Raw genomic sequence first — 18,889 nt, 5'->3', positions numbered from 1 at the left:
TTAGAAACCTGGATCTAGGATTACATATCAAGATACATGCATAATGCTGTTTTGCTGAATGCAGCTGTCCTGGTGTAGGCCAAAGATAATTTGCTGATCCAGGAGCTGAGGCCAGCGAATTTATGTCTGCATCTGCTTCTGCCCATAACACTTGGGTAAAGATAGGGCAACTTCAAGGACTATAGCCCTATCAGCCTTAGCAATTCACAGAGCGGTGGGACAGGGACGTTTGCTCCCTGAGTCTATCAGTCCCTGATACAGCCAGTGGCGCCTCCTGCAACGTGACTGTGTAACGCTATTCATGACTGTCTCAGTATCCTCACGTTTTCTTGTAATTGTTGTGTATGTGCCTGTTCCTCACTGTGAACTCTTCCCAGGGTCTCTCTTTATCATATTGGAATTTCCAAAGCCTAGCCCATGGTTGAATAGGTGCTTTGTAAAGAACGATTGAATGAGGGAGTGGATGAGAGTGACAACAGGCTGGGGAAATTGTTTGAAAAGCTTTTACATTACTTTTGCCCTGCTTGTGGCAGGCATAGTAAGAAGCAGCATGCCTAATGCAGATGATAGTTATTTCTTCTGTTTAGCTTCTGTCTCTCCCTCTTCTGGTAAAAGCACTTTGGTTTTCCTTTGGGAAACCATCCTTCCCACTCCCTCAATCCATAATGTTTGGGTGGAGCTGACCTCCCCCTCAGTTCCACTGGCTGAATCGTGAGCCAGGCCTGGCCAATGAGGGTGCCACACACCCCTGGCCACAGATTCAATTTGTGTTAGAAGGGAAGCCACACCTGCTGGTATCCATGCTGATAGATTAGTCCTGGTTCTGAATCAATTTTGTATTATTTCAAATCAACCCTCTCTCCTTGCCAGCTCCCATAGCTGTTAGAGAAGACACTTCATTTCTGCTTGGCATTGCTAAGCTGGTGGGAGAAGCTGGAAGCTGCTGGCAGCCATCATGTCATCATGAAACCGAAATGAACTCAGGAAGTTGAAGCTGAGAAATAGGAAGAAGTTCTTAATGCTGAGCACCAAGATGCAGCCACACCTGAAACAATCTCTGGAACTTTTCAGTTAGAGGAACCAGCAAACTCTTATGTTTTGTTCTAGCCTTTAAAAACATTTAAAAAAATTTTTTTGTCACTGGCTGCTGAAAGTATCCCCTGGCTGATGCCCTTGGTCAATCCTTTTTCTAACTGCTTCTTGGAGTAGAGCAAGGATGATCTCAGCCTTGCAGGAAGCCCTGGAGTAGCCCATAATTCCACTTTATCATTATGAAAGTTCTCTGCCAGGTCCTGAGGACCCAGTAAGAATCAGACCTGCTCTGGATCCCAGGGATCTCATTTAGTGACTTCAGTGGGAAGAACATTTTCAGTGCCTCTTGGGAGGGCAACTCAGGCCATGGGTTCTGAGTTGATACCTCTCTAGCCCCACCTCCAGCCTCTCTTTGTTCTTCCCTATAGGCTTAGGCTGGGATCCAGGAGCCCACTCTGGTTATGAGAGTCTCTAGGAGAAATTTAGGAGCCCCAAGAAAACACAACTTGCACACCATGATAAACAGGCTTACTTAAAACCATTTTTATTCAGCCTCTCAGCAACCCTTCTCATTTAATTTAGGAAAAAGATTGGGGACCCAAACACAAACAAAGAAGAAACGAGATGTCTGAAACAGAAATCAGGACCTAATACACTGGAATGACGCTAGGATCTCTGCGTGCTGAGAATTCATGGCCCTGTTTCAGTTTTCTCCTGGGACAAGTGCTGGCTCATGGCAGGCATCCAAGTGAAATGACAGGTGGAATCTGACGTTCATCTCAACGTTTATTTTTTTGCTAGGGTCCAGGATTTTAACAACCTCCTGAGATTCATAGTAATCTAAGAACAATGCTTTGTCTTTGTATAGCACTTAGAATCTCCCCCCAGGGGCATTCCCATCTATTACGGCGATTAATTCTCATAACAACGCTCTGAGGTATGTAGCAGGTAGGTGTTCTTATGTCCATTTTCTAGATGAAGAAATCCGAGGCACTCAGAGGCTAAGAAACTTGCCTAAAATCAGCTTGCATAGCTAGTTAGTGGCAAAAGAGGCATTGGGACTCAGGTATTTTGATTCTCAGCCTCATGTTTATTCACTTAGAATAAGCTGCCTTTTCTCTTGCTTAGGAAAGTTCATTATCACTGTGTTTCTAATGAGTTCTTGAAGTTATTTTTGCCATATATACATATCCTCTGATGTGTTAATCCCTGGATATTTTCTTTGAGTCCACTTATTTTTCTTGAGTAAATTTATTTGAATAGAAGCAATATATCACATGCCTAAGGGGAAACTGTAAATGGAAGGTAATTAATATAAGAAATACAACAAAAACAGGACTGTGCTACTAAAGTTCTATCTAGACAGAAGACTTTGAACATGAGGCCTGCTCTTTCTTTAAGAAGATGGGAAAAGAGCTAAAGTAACACAAGTGTGTTAAGGACCCATGAGCACTAACCAGAGACTTTCTCTTTGCTGTAATCAGCATTGGAAAAGACTAGAAAAGGGGAAACATATTTTGTGACTGGCGTCACTTAATGTTGTGCCTATAAAGGACTTAAAAATGTCCTTGTGTACCACCAGTGGTACACACCTTGCATTCTGTGAGACACTGGGTTGGCGTGTTCTGGTGGGCAGAATTATAGCATCATTAAACCAGTACAATCACACCTGAAGGGGTTGCATTTGCCAGAAAAGAAATACAGTGGGTAGCATCTTCTAGGTTGGCATCCAGGAAGATCAAAGATCATGCCTGAGACTTACTAAAAAGAGAGAGGGAGAGTTTGGAATAAAGCACATTCCATAAACACAGCCAGTTTATTTCTGAAACTGGGATGGGGAAGGTGCTTCTGTACCTAGAATTGGCCATTAAGTACATTCTCGGAGTCTTTAAGTGGGGAGTGAAGTGACCAGTGGTGGATGCAAGCAAGGGAGGGGATCATCGGAAGACAAAAGGCCAGAAAGCCCCTTCATTTGTTTCTTTAGTGACTGATGGAATTTTGGGGGTTGTGGCGGGGATGGAGGAGGACTCACTAGCTACAACATGTAAAATACATGGGGGAAAAAAAAAAAACCCTGTGCAAATTACACTCTGTCGGACAACTTTAAACATGCTGCAAATGTTTGTGCCCAGCTTTGCAGACAACAGCATCCATTGCTCTTCCTAGGATCCCCCTCCCCCCCATTAGAAGAAATGAGATTTCCTGAGGCTCATCTCAGCAGAAGAGGAATGGACACAGAGGCTTTCCCTAAACTCAGACAGCGAGATTTGAGTTTTTCTTTTCTTTTTTAAGTCAACGACTGGCTGATCTGGCTCTGCTGCTTGGTTTTCCTTAATTTTGGATTTTTTTTCACTTTTCTTTCCTTTTTTTTAGCCTTTCTTTCTTTCTTTTTTTGTTTTAAGTTCATTTGCCAGGGACCTGCCTCTGGAGAGTCCTGGAGGAAGAGATCTCACAGTCTGAAGTCAAGGGCCCATTCCTCAGAAACTCCTGTGTGTGGATGAGGTCCATCCTCCGTGCTTGCGGCTGACTGCTGGCCCGCTCAGGCGCTGTGTGGGACAAACAGACAGTAAGAAAGAGAGAGAGAGAGCAGGCCTAAGCTTTCTTGGCCCAAGGGTTTCCATTCTCTATAGGATCACTCTGATTAAACAAGCCCGGGTCTGGACCAGCACATCTGCATACTTTTGAGACTAAGTGTGGGTTTCCTTTTGAGAAACGTTTATCTGGAAACATTTGATTTTACACTTGGTGCATACAAAAAACCAACAACCCACAAATGATACAGATGCAGCAAAATGCTTCATGAGCATTTCTGAACCTTGTTCTCCTCAAAAGCTAGCAGCACCATTAGGATTTGGTGTGTGCATCCTCCAGTTGTTTTTCTCTGTAGTTAAATCCATAACTATGCACTTAGAAATTCATCTTGTGTGTGTTTATATAAATGAGATAATGATATACCTATATATGGTGTGCATATATCATATATATATGATATATATGACATATATATATATTCATTCATTCATTTATTCAATAAATATTTACATGCCAGGCAGTGCTCTAGATGCTGGTAATGACACAGTGCCCCACAGCTACATGGTAAGTACCATGTGTCAGACACTGTGCTTTATACAATTTAATCTTCACAGTCCTGTGGGCTAGGTACTATTTTATTCTCATTTTACAGATGGGAAGACTAAGGTACAGACTGGTTAAAAGACATGCCCAAGAGCACACAAGCTACTTAGGGGTAGAACCTGCATTTAAACCCCACCAGTTTAGCTTCAAAGTGAAGCTAAGGGTGCTCCCTTAGGTGTTGTGCTCTATTAGTATGGGCAATGACAGAAATGAAAATGTTTTTGGAGTTTTCATCCCAGTAGGAGGAGATAGACCATAAAAATATACGTGATTATATGTACATTAATCTATAAAATGTATAATTATGAATCAATATATTATGTAAGTTATATATAAATATATATATAGTTTCTCAGGGAGTGGCAAATATTAGGAAGAAACATAAAGTTGGGATAAGGGGACCAAGGGAAGGAAGGTGGGCTGCTATTTTAGAGAAGTTGCTCAGAGGTAGCCTCTGCTAACATAGAAGCAAGCATTTAAAGGAGAGATGAGAAGAAGCCATGTGGATATTAGGAGGAAGAAAACTCTAGGTAGAGGGACCAGCAAGTGCAAAGGCCCTGTGGCAGGAGCATACTTGTATTGATCAAAGAAGAGAGAGGAATTCAGTGTAGCTAAAGTGGAGGAGTGAGGGGAGATGTGCGCTGGGAGATGAAGACAAAAAGGCAGCAACCAGATCATGTGGGGCCTTGTAAAGCCATAGTATGGGAAATTATCTGTGTTTAAACTGCAGTGTGGCATTCCATCCTATGAATAAACAACTGCATATTTAATCATTTTCCAGCTGATGGCCATTTAGGTTGTTTCACAGTTTCCCCTATTTCAGACAGAGCTGGAATGAAAATCACTGCACATCCTTGGTTCTCCACCCTGGCTTCATTAGAATCCTCTGGAGAGCCTTAAAATCTACCAATGCCTGGCCCTATCACTGGAGATTCTAATTTAACTGATCCAAGGTGGGCCCTGGGCATTTTTTTTAAATTCCCCAGGTGATTCTAATGTGTAGCTAGGGAAGAGAGGCACCATTTTATATCCTTTTTGTGCACCTGTATCTAGGGAGGATACCCTGAGGTAGAATTGCTGAGTGGGTGGACACATGGATTTTAAAGTTTAATAGATGTTTCCAAATTGACCTCCCACAGACTGTCCCAATTTACTCTTCTACTAACAGTGTTGTATCTAACTAATTCTTCACACTCTCACCAACCTTGATACTATCCATCTTTTTAATTGTTTCAATCTGGCAGACAAAAAAAAAACAAACAAACATATCATTGTTGCTTTCATTTGTGTTGGCCTAGTTACTGGTAAGGTTGAACATCTTTTTCGGTTATTTTGATTTCTTTGTCAAAGTCTGCCAGTTTATATCCTTTACAAAGCTGAAATCTTTCCATTGTTACTGATGACTTAGGTGTGACTTGGCTTGACTCCAGCTTATCAGAACCAACAAAGAAAAGCCCTCTGACCTTCTGGAAGTAGGTAGTGTTCCCCATTTTTCATCATGGAATCACAAGAATTCTCTGAAGACATATCTATGCAGAACAAACCCCAGGAAGTTTTACTCTAACCAAATCTTGTAGGGAAGAAGATGGATTTGCTTGTACGTTTCTGCAAAGAGGCCAGTTTCTTGCTTCTTGCCCTCCATGATACATATGCTCACTTCTAATCCTAATGCAACTGAAGGATATTTTGAGGCCAGGACAGGATTCATGCCAGGTTGTTGTAAGACATAAGCCTTACCATTGCATAATGGGTTAATATCTGCTAACTTTGTGTCTGCTTGTGGTAGACTACCGTGGGATCCTTAATCCAGTTAGGAGGTCAAGTTCTTCCTTGATGGAAACTTCAGAGCATGAGGATTTTATTGCAAGAATGACAAACAGCATTTTGAATACATGGGAGGGGTGTGCCTGGCTATTTAGATGCCTACAAGGCCATCCAGAGATGTCAGTTCAATGGAGTTACATTGCATGTGCATTTAACTTATGATGAATGAAACATTGGTGTTTCTCAACAAGAGGAAAAGCAACCATTTAAATGGAGCTGGAGATTCTGGCCATCGCCACGTTCCATGCTCATGAGCATGGATGGGCATATGATTCCTATTCCTTCTGTGTGAACTTGGAGCATGGTTCCAGTGTCTATTTCAGCTTCTACTCAACCCAAGGAACATCATCTCTTCCAAAACTGGTGGGAACACTGGCTCTCTTCAGCTGACCAGGATACAGGCTGTGAATCTCTAATAGGGCATCCCTGTATGGATGCTTCCAAGATGAATTTTGATTACCCTCAAAGTTCACATGATGTCCTGACATTAGAACCTCACCCCCGAGTAAGATGAAAGTGCATTGAATGTCATTTGTCATATTTGTGGTTGACAACTCTCATCTGTCTTACATCCAAGCTTTGTCAACTGTTTTTGCTGCTAAGGAACTCCCCCTGAATTCTTCAAGGCATCAGATATGTTACCATCAGCTTGATCATGAGGAGAGAGGGAAGAACAAATTTGGAAGGCATGTCAAGTTTCTAGGGAGTAGGGAAGAAACAGCAGTAGCTGAAACTTCTACCTGGTATCTTAGGATGTAAAAAAGACCTATTTTGTGGCATATGTTCATGCATGCAAGAATGTTCTCCATTAAATGCGAAGCCCTAGAACAGTGGTTCTACAATTTCAGAATACCTAGAACTATCTTGGGTGGGTGTTGCTTGTGATAATGCATATTTCAGGGTCACTTGGGTTCTTGATTCGAGGCCAGGAATCTGCATTTTTACAAACATCCCAGCTGAAACTGTCATAGGTGGCTCCAAGACTTTGAGAAATACGATGGGAATAACCTCACTTTATTCGAATCCTCAAGGCACCAGCAGAAAGTAAAAGCCTTCAGATAGTTTGATTTAGGCTGGGGACTTGAATGTTTCGATCAATAAATAGACTGCAGCAATATTTAAATGTTTGAGCTCTGTGCGATTCATTTCTCTACTTTTCCTAGAAGCTGGAGGGCAGGGAATTTTCTGGCCTGGAGAGTCTGTGAGTTTCTGATTCCATCTGCACCAGAATACTTCTCTTCTGGGAGCCCTACATTCTGTACCAAGCTGTTGAATGTTTCATTGTTAGTGATTCCCAGTCCTTGTGGATTTGGTGTCACAAAACTCTTTGCTCCAACCACCACATGGCTTACAGAGATATCCTGCAAAATTAGGATGAATGAGACATTTTTTCTGATTTGGGATACTCTCATGACCCCAGTCTGTCCACCTGGGATTTCCATCATCTGAGGGAGAAGAGATTGGTTACAGTTCTCTTGATAAGGATACAGAGTAATTTTTTTTTAAAGGCAGGGACTTCAGGATTCGTTACAGTGTTGTTGATAAGGATAAAGAATACTTTTCTTTAAAAAGGCAGGACCTCATGAGTTTTTAAAAGGCAGTTGTTTACTTCAGACGGTTTTTTGATTGAAATTCAGAGAAGTCACATATTCAAGGATTTTTGTCTCATGTCCAGACTTGGGCTCCTCTAAAGTCAGACTTCCCCATCTCCCCCCACACACACACGCCCCCCCCCCGCCCCCCCATGGAAGCCCTGGCTGCCTTGAGGATGTTACAAAAGATCCTCCCCTGTGAATGGGTCTGTCTCCTTGGTGGTAACTTGACTCCCCTCCTTGGCATTGAGTGAGCCCTAACATAGTTAGGGTGATGAGTTTGCTAGTGGGAATGAAAACTGGTCACTCTGTTAAAGCCTAGCTTCGTTGAGTGCATTCTTCCTTGCGGGTTTGGGAGGGAGGACGTTTGGCAAAGAGTATTGTCGTAGCCACCTGCATCTAAACCCCAGGGCGGGAACGGGGAGCTGGGAAATGCAGAATCTTGGGCCCCACTTTTGATTTTACGACTTGGAATCTTTTGAGATCGGGCTCCGATGTCAACTTATTTTAAACCTTCCAGGTAACTTGCATGCAGCTCCAAGTTAGGGAACCTCTGCCTTAGTAATTCCATATTGCTGTTCAATTCCTCCCAGGACTGGGAAATTTTATTTCCAAGGATTACTGAGAAATTGGCCTGTTATTGGTCTTAATGGAAGATAGAATTGATTTCATTCTCCAAGGGCTAGTTTCTTGCTCTGTCTTATATATATATATACACGCACACACACAACACATGACAAAGCCTTTACATTTGAGTTTCTCCATGGGATTCTAACACTGGAAAACATTATTTTTGCTTTCTTTGATAACCTGGTGGGAAGGGTATCTAAAAGGAACCTGGCTAGGCAGGTGGGGAAGTAGTTCTCTTCTTATTTTATGGATAGGAAAACTGATGGCTGAGAGAATTTAGTAACTTGTCAGGGTGATCTGTGTGGTAGAGCTAGGATTTGAATCCTGGAAAGCCAGTGCTGGAGTCCAGGCTCTCACCACTGTGAAACACTGCTCCTTAGGAAGAAGGGGTGAAGGGGTGACTCCCTGTCATATCTTTTATCACTGCTAACAAAACCTTAATCACAAGCCTATCCACATCGATGCTTCATCTCCAGATAGAAACATTGATATTAAAAATGGAGAAAGTCCTCACATATGTAGACTTTTGGGTCCCTTGTAAAACTTCTTGGATGGTGTCTAATGGGCAAACATGATTTTTGAAAGCTGAATGTCCACCAGAGACTACAAAGTAGATAATGTCCATGCTGGAGATGTGGTTTTTGTTTGTTTGTTTGTTTTCATTTTGGTTCTGGTTCTCACTATGTGCTTAGAAACTGTGAATTAGTTGCCAACACCTAAAAGAGTTGCCAACATCTAAAGGAGATTTGACATGAAAACCTAGCTTTCCAATATCTTTTGAAAAAGGCTCCATGAGGTCTGCATTCTAAGTGGTCACCATCAGCTGGACTATGCTCTTGAACATCACAGTCCCCACCACTCCCTATTGTTCCACAGCCAGGCTGCTTCATTCATGTTCCTTGCTTACCTTCTGCAGTGTTTTGATTTTGTTAACCTGATGCTGTCTCATCACTTTTTTTAAAAAAGATTTTTATTTATTTATGAGAGAGAGAGAAAGGCAGAGACATAGAAGGGGAAGCAGGCTCCCCGCAGGGAGCCCAATATGAGACTTGATCCCTGGACCTGGACCCAAAAGCCGAAAGCAGATGCTGAAATTTCCCTGAGCCGAAAGCAGATGCTTAATCCCTGAGCCATCCAGGCATCCCCCCTTTTTTTACGTTGAAACCCCACCATACCACCCCCATATAAATCAGTTCTAGAGGTAGACACAAGGCGAGTGCTATCTACTGGTTTTTGTTATGTAGTATACTAGTTACTGGCTTAGAGGCAGTGTGGCATTGTGGTTAAGAACACAGCTTTCAATGCCAGATGATCTCAGGTTAAACCCTGACTTTATCACTAATTAGCTGTGAGGCATCAGACAAGTTATTTCTCTTCTCCAAGTCTCAGTTTCCTTATTTGCAAAGTGGGGATGATAATACCTACATCATGGGGTTGCTGTGGGGATTCATGGGGTTTGCTATTCAAGTTATTTCTCCTCTCCAAGTCTCAGTTTCCTTATTTGCAAAGTGAGGATGATAATACCTACATCATGAGGTTGCCATGGGGATTCATTCATGTAAGAGCTTAGACAGGAGCTGGTCTATGCTAAGTTCTCTGTCAGTGTCAGCTACTATTATTATAACCCAGTTCAACACTGATCTGGGCAGTATGTATTTTCACAAGTCTCCAGGAGTTAGGCCAAGACTTAGCCTCATTTCCCTGGAACACCGTCCTTTGAATTTAGCTCATGAGTACAAAGGCTTGAACTGTGTTTGGTAGCATCTTAAATTCTGAGGTCCTCTCCCAGTCATGTTGATAATTGGCAACAGTAGTAATACTAGGATTAGTAAATGGTTTGCATTTTTTTCAGTACCAACTAAGGAACAGACACCATGTTATATGCATGCAGGTCATCTAATTAACCTTCACTGTAGCTTTATTCGATGGGTGCAACTATAATTCCCATTTTTACAGAAGAAGAAACTAAGGCAAAGCGCTTAGCTGAGAGTCTCCTAGGCAGTAAGTGGCAGAGGGGGAAAGCTGCACCCAAGAAATCTGGTGCCAAACCTGCACCATTACCTCCACACTCCACAGCCCCATGCTTACACACAAGCACTCTATGTCTTCCTTAAAGAATAAAGTTGGGTCTGTGTTTATATCTGTTTTCTGACCATCTTCTTTATAGGCCAACATCATCCTTTTTCCATCTTGTAGACAAGAAACCTTGAGCTTCCTAGGATGTTTTAGTGTCCTTTTCTCCTTTCTTTGGTTGAAACCACCTATTTTTTTCCCCCTTTGTGCCACTTCCTGTCTTCACATCTCCTCTGTCCAGCTGCCCCGATTGCTCCTGGGTCTGGCTTGTCTGATAGGAAGTTGACCTCCTGTGACATGTACTACCCCTCTTGGCTGCCAAGGTTGCGTTGGCCCATCTGGCAGGCTCAAGGGTGTCCCCTTCCTCCCCCACCCACCAGGTGAGCCTTTCCTGAAACCAAGCCAGAGGGGCTGACCTTCTCAGCTTGAGGGAAACGGTGTAGGGCTAACTGCGCTGCTCTGGCAGAAGAGCTAAAGGATTTCTCAGAATTCTTATCTGCCCTGCCAGGAGTTAGTGAGACAGAGATGGATCTGAGCTTGTCGTTTCCGGGTCTCAGTCATCCGTCACACGACCTTGCCCTCTGCCAAGTCTCCGACGGGCAATGTCAGCGATTCTAGCAGATTCAGCGCATCTCAGCTGGTTCGAGAAATCAGGATAAATTTGTCCAAATCCAGAGAGAAATAGCAACAGCATTTATCTCTTTAATGAGATGAGAGCCTGTTGGCAATACCAAAAATATGTGGTCACCCTTCTGCCCTTACGCTAAGAACAGGTAGGCCCAGTTGAGTCAAAATCATGAAATCATTGAGCAGATTGGATGGTAAGGCAGAGCAAGTAATGATCCTAATACCCATTTATTCCCCCACATTTCCCACTGTCTTACAACAAGGTGGCACTGTGTGACTGGCTTTGGCTAATAAATTGTGAGCCTAAGTGACATTTGTCACTTCAGGGCTGAGGCAGTAAAAGCCTATGTGGGAATCTCTGGTCTTCCTCTTTCCTCTCTCAGAGATTGGAAAACTATGGCCCCTAGACCAGACGCCTATTTTTGTAAATAAAGTTTTATTGAACACAGCCATACTCACTCATTTGCATGTTGTATATGGCTGCCTGTATGCTAAAATGGCAGAGGTTAAGTAGTCACAGCAGAGATGGTAATAGAGGCCTATCATAGTTACCATTTGGCCCTTAGTGGAAAGAGTCTGTTGACCCCTGTTCTAGACAGAGCAGCTACAGGACAGTGGGGCTTCAGATAGCCTGGACCCTGAATGATTGGGTGGAGGAGAGAGGCTCCACAAAGCCCCATGGCTTGTGGAAATGAAAATGAAAATGAAAACTCTTTTGTTTGGGATTGTTTACTACTAGAACATAACCTAACCTGTCCTCACAGATCCCAACAGGCATTCGGGAGAAGGCATTTTACATGGGGAGGGATTCAAGAAGCCTACTTACTTCCTTGTGAAGTGAACTGCACAAGAAATACCGATGATGAGAAGGCCAATAATGATGGAGGCGATGGCCACCCACTTGGCATTCCTCCCAAGTCGCTTGGATCCTTCAATGTCACCATCGTTGTAGCTGTTCAGAGACTGGGGGGATACAAGGGAAGAGCTGGTGATGACAGGCACCCCCTAGGGAAAGACACGTGCTTCTTAAGCTGATTTGAGCAGGCAAACATGGTTATCACCTTCTCCAGGAAGCCTTCCTTGGACTCCTGGGCTGACTTACTTCCCCTTCTGGATTTCCCGATTACCTTCATCTTAGTATTTACCATAGCACATTTAAAGGATTGTTTTGGCCTCTCCCATTAGAGAATAAGTTCTATGTGGGGCCATTTATCTTTTTTTCTGTACAGTATACCAGTGCCTAGGGCCATATTTGTCATGTAGAAGATGCTTGATAAAGATTTGTATAATGAACAGGTATGCATGTCTCATCCAGCAGAATGGGGTTTGCAAACTCTGGCCCATCAGCCAAATCCAGCCTGTTATTTTTATAAATGAACTTTATTTGGAACACAGCCACACTCCTCTATTTACTATAGTCTGTGGCTACTTTTATGCTACAACAGAGTTGTGTAGCTGGATCGGAGACCATATGGTCCTCAAGGCCTGATATATTTACTGTTTGGTCCATTAACAGAAAAAGTTCACCTCTCCTGCACTAGAAGTTCAGTCCACAAGATTAGGGACCTTGGCTGAACTGTTCACCTCTGTCCCCAAGCCAAGTTGTCATTCAACTGGTATCTACTCTTGTGACTTTGCCAGCTGCTAAAATCCTGAACTACTTCTGTATTGGCAGGTAAAGAGCAGCAACACCTCCCCAATATCCCAGCCATCCTGCCCCCCAACTTCTGAATACCCGCAGACTTCCCCATGATCCAGCAACTTAAGAGTTACCACTTGGCCCAGCAGAACATCCTCTCTGATGGAATACTTTATTGAATATTTGAATACTTGTTGAATATTTTAAATATTGCCTTTGTTGCTTGTACGTTGAGCAGTGTCTGGTACATTGTAGGAGCTCAAGAGGTAGGTATTGGCTGAGTAGGTGAATGAAGCTATCCACCTCCCTACAGGATGTGAGTTTGTTTGGGGGCAAAGTGGAGGTGCTCAGAGAATATTTGATGCTGAGCTGATGGCCAGGGCAGCTGAAAAATCTTATAATAAGCCCTCTTTATCATAATTCCCACTGATGAGGATCCCCCAAAAGTTCTGCTGCTGCTGAAAGAAGACTGGAAATACGCATTTGTGAGTTACGGACAGAGGTTGATCAGTGCAGGTGAATTTAAGATTTCAGTGGGGAAACTCTATTCTTGATCCTGAAATCACAGAATGTCAGTAAGAGTCCTCCTCTTCCCAGGTTATTAAGGGGGATTAGGCACTGCAAACAATTACAAACCATGGAAACACCCAATATACCACTGAACTCTCCACTTCCATAATCTTCCATGAATTCTTGGATTCTGGCCACCTTTGCAACAAGATGTGGACCTAGGCAGTGAAGGGGGCTTGTGTGCAGGCATCTGGTGTGAATGGGAAGGCAGGAATCTGCAAGGACATCCAGAGCTTCTGGCAGGATCAGTCTCAGAATTCTGAGTCCTGAATTCTGGAGTTCTCAACCCTGAGTATTTATTAGAAACACCTGACTAGTGTTTTGTTTGTTTGTTTTAAATACAGATAGTTGTCCTGGAGAGATACTGGTGTGGGGACCAGACACTAACTTCCTTAAAAAAAAAAAAACAGTGGTAAAATATACATAAAATTTACCTTTTAAAAACTATTTTTACGTATATAGTTCAGTGGCATTAAGTGGCATTCACATTGTTGCATACCCATCCCCACCATCTGTCATCCCAAACTGAAACTCAGTCCGCATTAAACCCTAGCTCTTTATGGACTGGACCATTTTAGGTACCTCATGTAAGTAGAGTCATGCAATATTTGTCCCTTTGTCTCTGGCTTTTTTCATTTTGCGGTGTCCTCAGGGTTCATCCCTGTTGTAGCATGGGTCAGAATCTCTTTCCTTTTTAAGGCTAGGTAACATTCTACTGTGTGTATAATGTCACATTTTGTTTATCCATTCATCTGTCCAGGGACACTTGGGTTGTTGCCAAAGTATTTTTTAAAGCTTCTTAGGATTGAAAACCTTTGGTCTAGACAGCTATATTTAATGCCCTGCAAAGTCAAGGTGCCCATCACCTTAAGATTTATTGTGAGGAAGTGTGCAACAGAGCATGGGCTCTAAGCGGAAAGAGAGAGCTGAGTTCAAACTCCATGTGTTAGCCATCAAGAGAATTAGAACAAGTTATAAGCTTTCTAAGCCTTGGTGTCCTCATCTGTAAATTGAGGGCAATGGTAATAGCACCTCCTTCACAATGGAGGAGCCAACGAGTTAAGGCTTACAGAGTGGTTAGCATTGCCCCAGCCCATAGCATATGCTCAATAAATGTTAGCTTTTCTTGTGAATTGGCACTGTTTGTCTTGTTCTTCCTCCAACACTGAGGTCTTTGGGGTACAGTAGAATCACCTGGGCTCCTTATCAGAATTATAGATGATCAGGCTCTGCCCCTTGCTGGAGCAGCATCTTTGAGGACCCAAGTTTGAGAAACCTTGTTTTAGAGTCTTCATGATCTAAGTCACTGCGTAGAATCTTAGACCCTCAAATTCTGAGCTCACAATCTAGTTTACTGTTTTTTTTACATTTTTATATTTTTCGCAATCCAGTTTAAAATTATGTCTATTCAGATGCTCCTAAGGTGATCATTATCCTATTGTGCTACTTTGGAAAACCCAGTTACGAGATGCACTTTGTCAAGGCAATGCACTTGTGTTGCTGTAACCAGAGGAGAAATGATGAGGTCCTTCCCCTTCCCAAATATTGTTAACTCCTGGCTGTTTGGATGAAAGGCCAGTTTCATGTTCTCAAGTGGGAAGAACAGTGAGTCTGTGCATACTGAGGGGCACATCTCTGCCCATGAGCACAGGTGAGATGGAGGCTTCTTAAGCCACTTGTTTGCTACAGATCAGCAGAACCATGCTGGTGACCTGGCTGAGGGGGATTTGGGTGCAAGCCATGAGTGAGTCTTGCTCAACCTTTATCACTTGCTGCCAGTCTGGCATCTTGTATGTGAACCTCTTCTCTGCAAACGACCATCTTGCTGGGGCTCATAAGGGAGATGTGGAGTCATTTAGGACTCCATGATTTGCTTGAAAAACAGATGAAAGCTTCTTGCAGTATCTACTGTGGACTCTCCTCCCTCCCATGAGTTCTTTTATGAATCCATTTCCTCCTCTGGTCCTTGAAGAAGGGGCTGCCCATGGGCAAATCTGCTGGATAAATATAAGGATATGGAAAGATGAAGATGAAAGACTTTAGAACTCCCAGATTTTACTCTGAAGGACTTCCCTGATTGGGAGTCTCAGGGTTTAGGGTGGAGATCTAATAATGAAGAGAGAAGGTATTAATCTTCCCTCCCCCATTCATTGCCTGCCATTCTTTTCCCTTCCCGATTGGAACTGCATACTAAGGCTCTCCTGGCAAATGCTACAGACTGAAGTGGTGGAAATGGGTTGTAGAGAAAATGCATGGTTTATAAATCTTTTCCTGAAGAGCTTAGAAAGCAAACTATCCCATCTGCTGTGGAAGAACTAAAAAGAAACATGAAATGGCTTAGATATTTAACATTTACATGATCTTATTTAGTTCTTTTACAGATTACAAATGTAACTTGTGAACATGTAAAGCATTCAAATGCTACAGAAACATCCAGTAAATACTAAGCTCTTCTCCCCATCCTATTTCCCAGAGATAACCATTGTTCACAGTTTAGTGCACTTGCTTCTAGATCCTCCCTCTCCCCCCTCCCCACGAATACTATGAAAGGAAAACTGATACTTTCTCTTTCTTCTGTTATGGCTAAGCACATTATGTATCTCAGTCAAGATAAAGAAACAGCAATTTGCACCTTGAGATAAACCAAGAATACAGAGTCAGTCTGTTGAGCCCAAATCCTTCTAATATTAAAACCTTGAGTATTTCCCATAAGTCTTGGCAATGACAACTTCATCTCGGCTTATGCGATGTTGGTACCCAAACACAGGTCACTTCCTTTGTGGATATTGTAATCCCTTGAGAAAGATACTGTTTTGCTTTGTTAATTTTTTTAAAATCATGAACAAACTACTGTTAAACTTGGTAACTTTGGCAATTTTGCATTTGTTTCCTTTAAATACTTGTGTTGTGCTTTTTATTTGTTAGCTGGTCCTTTTGAAGTTGGACTTCCTTGCATTTCTTTCCAAGTGAATTTTTTTTTTCTAAATGTATTGGTCTCTGAGTTTTTCTTTGAAAAATTAATAAAGATAGCAGGTAACATTTATTGAGTTTTTATGTGTGCCAGGCACAGTGTTAGACACTTTTCAAGGATTACTTTATTAGCCCTTATAACAAGCCTATGAGATAGATGCTTTATTGTTTCCATATTCCTGATGGGAATATTGAAGCACAGAGAAGTTAAAGTGCTCAGAGTCACATAGCTAGTTTTGTAAGGTACGTATGTATACACGTGATGTTTATTGGTTAAGTGTAGTTCTTCTTGATGTACTTATTTCCTTTGTCCAGTTTTCTATTTGTCTTTTTCATATTGATTTGTGGGAACTTTTTGTATATTATAGATCAGCATTATGCAATAGCAATATAATGGGAGGCATGTATGTGATTTTAAATTTTCTAGTTGCCACATTAAAAAAATAAAAAAATAGGCGAAATTAATTTTAATACTATATGTAAAGTGTATGTGTTTATACACACATGCATATACACACTTAGAGATTTTTGTTTGTTTTCTTTTATTTAAAAAATATGGATAGTATTATACCTATTCTGCAACTTGCATTTTTCCACTAATACAGGGTGTGCACCTTTTCAAGCTAGTGTTTCTAGGTCTGTCTCATTCTTGTTTTTTTCCCTCCAGGCAGGATTTAAAATAATGAGTTATTTAAAATATAGAGTTCCTAATGTTGCATTATCTTTGCATCCTTGGGGGGAAATCGTAGATTGTCATGATGCTTGTTTTTGTTTTTTAGGTAACTTTTTGTTTTCATATAGCTTCAAACTTACAGAAAAGTTGTGAGCATAGTTGTCTTATTCTTTTTAGTGGCTTAGTAGTAGTCACATCCATGGCTGCACCTCAACAGTAGACATTTCAGTCATTTAAAGTTTGTTGCAATTACATAATATGCTTCAGTAGACATCCTTATTCATATATTTTTGTACATGGTTAAGCCTCTCCTTAGGATGGATTCCTAGGAGTGGAACTGCTCAATCAAGTAATTGAAAGGTAGATGTGGTTACATTTAGAGAGACAAATTGCCCTGCAAAAAAGCTAGACAGATTTACACTGCTGCTAAAAGTATTTTAGTGCTGTTTTCCCCATATCCTTGCCAAAACTGTGTATTATCAATCTATTTTTTTTTGCCATTCTGATAGGTGTCAAAGAATCTCAGAATGACATTTCTTTGATTCAATGGTGAGATTGAGCTATTTTTATGTTCTTTGGCCCTCTGCTCAGATGTCCACCTTCTTAGAGAAACTTTCTAAGAAGAATGAATTTAAAACTCTCTCTGATGACCAATATAGTACCTGAAACAGGAAATCAATAAATATTTGTTATATGGATAAATGTTTATTTGTCAACTATATTTCTTCTTGATGAATTTTGTATTTATATTCTTTGTCCAGTTTTCTATCAGTTTGTCCTTTTTCTTATTAATTTGTGAGAACTTTTAATGTATTATAGATCACCACTGTTGCAAGAGAAATATGACAGAAGCCACATATATAATTTTAAATTTTCCAGTAGCCCATTAAAAAAGTAAAAATAAATAGAAGAAATTAATAATATAAATTTGATTTAACCCAATGTGTCCAAAATAATATTAAAACCTGTGGTACTACCCACATTTCAAATACTCTATAGCCACATATAGGTAGTGGCAACTACTGAATAGCGTAGTAGATAATATACCTTAATCCGTTACATATATTACAAAATTTTCTCCTAGTTTCTCCCCATCCATTTTTTGCCCCAAGTATAACTTCTATTTTGATACAGATTGAGGTTCATGAGAAGTTTCAAACTATAGATAGTACCAAAAATTCTCATGAACACTTCACAAAGTGTTCCCCAATGATCTTTTACATAACCATAGTACTTTGTCAAAACTAGGAAATAGTATCATTGGTATGACACTATTAACTTGGGTATAGATCTTATTCTTATTTCACCAGTTTTTACATATACTCTTTTTCTTTTTTTGGTATATGTATAGTTCTATGAAATTTTGTCTCATGTAGATTGGAGTGTCCACACACACAGAAATCCTCCTGTGTTACATCCTTCCCCTGTGTCTGTGTTTACTGTCTTCTAACTCATCATGTACATGGTGCTTGAATATTGCCTAGAGTTCCTTTCTGAGCTGTATTCCTCTTCCCAACCCAATGACCCTTATTTTAAGGTGCTAAGTGTGATATGCACTATGCAAAGTGTGATAAAAAGAAGGACCTTTAATTTCCTTCTAGTTTTTCTTTTCCTCTGTGAGGCAAATGAACCTTTCTCAGTATATAGCACAAATGAGGCCTTATCACACATTTTGTAAGGCACTCAAACAAATCCCTAGGAGTGCCTTTTCTCTTTTCTCCAAGCTTGGCTTATGCCAGCAAAATGTTAGAGTCATTACAAAACTTAAGGAGAGCATCCAGGTCTTGGTCACCTGGTTTTGAGCCAGCAAAGGTCACAGTTTGACAGAAATTGAGCAAGTTCCTTTCTCCTGTAGTGAATACTAATGATGTCATGGTCACTGCATCAAGTTATTTCAAGCTTATTTATACATCTCCTCCCTGGATGGACATATGATACTCAAATACCCGCAGAAGGAAAGTTGGTCAGGAACCAGAAATGAGGGTGACTGTTTCTATGCTGAACCTTAAAAAAAAAAAAGTTAAGCCCAACCTGCAGCAGGGAGCAGCACGACTGTGTGTCATGAGGCTATGCAGCCAGGACTCCTTGCTTCATGTCAGAGGTACAGAAATCTCCCAGCATCCA

The 18,889-nt window shown here is 41.4% G+C and overlaps 1 protein-coding gene across 2 annotated transcripts in view; it reads right to left on the bottom strand.

Annotated features, from left to right (window-relative positions):
- Positions 1-1,551: 1,551 nt before the first annotated feature.
- TMEM233 (transmembrane protein 233) overlaps positions 1,552-18,889 on the bottom strand; it is a 35,454-nt gene continuing 18,116 nt past the window's right edge. The window contains exons 2-3 of one of the 2 annotated variants that reach the window (XM_077875855.1): positions 11,740-11,876; positions 1,552-3,578 (exon numbers count right to left, since the gene is read on the bottom strand). In XM_077875855.1, the coding sequence (XP_077731981.1) occupies positions 3,572-3,578; positions 11,740-11,876 (144 nt within the window). In that variant the 3' untranslated portion in view covers positions 1,552-3,571. Of the gene's footprint in view, positions 3,579-10,110; positions 11,005-11,739; positions 11,877-18,889 lie in introns of those variants that run through there. The other variant, XM_077875854.1, reaches the window with a different exon arrangement.

This window comes from Canis aureus, chromosome 27 (assembly GCF_053574225.1).
Source record: "Canis aureus isolate CA01 chromosome 27, VMU_Caureus_v.1.0, whole genome shotgun sequence".
In the NCBI taxonomy this organism is placed as follows: domain Eukaryota; kingdom Metazoa; phylum Chordata; class Mammalia; order Carnivora; family Canidae; genus Canis; species Canis aureus.
Note: the sequence above shows the minus strand (reverse complement) of the source record. Positions and strands in the feature narration are given on the sequence as shown.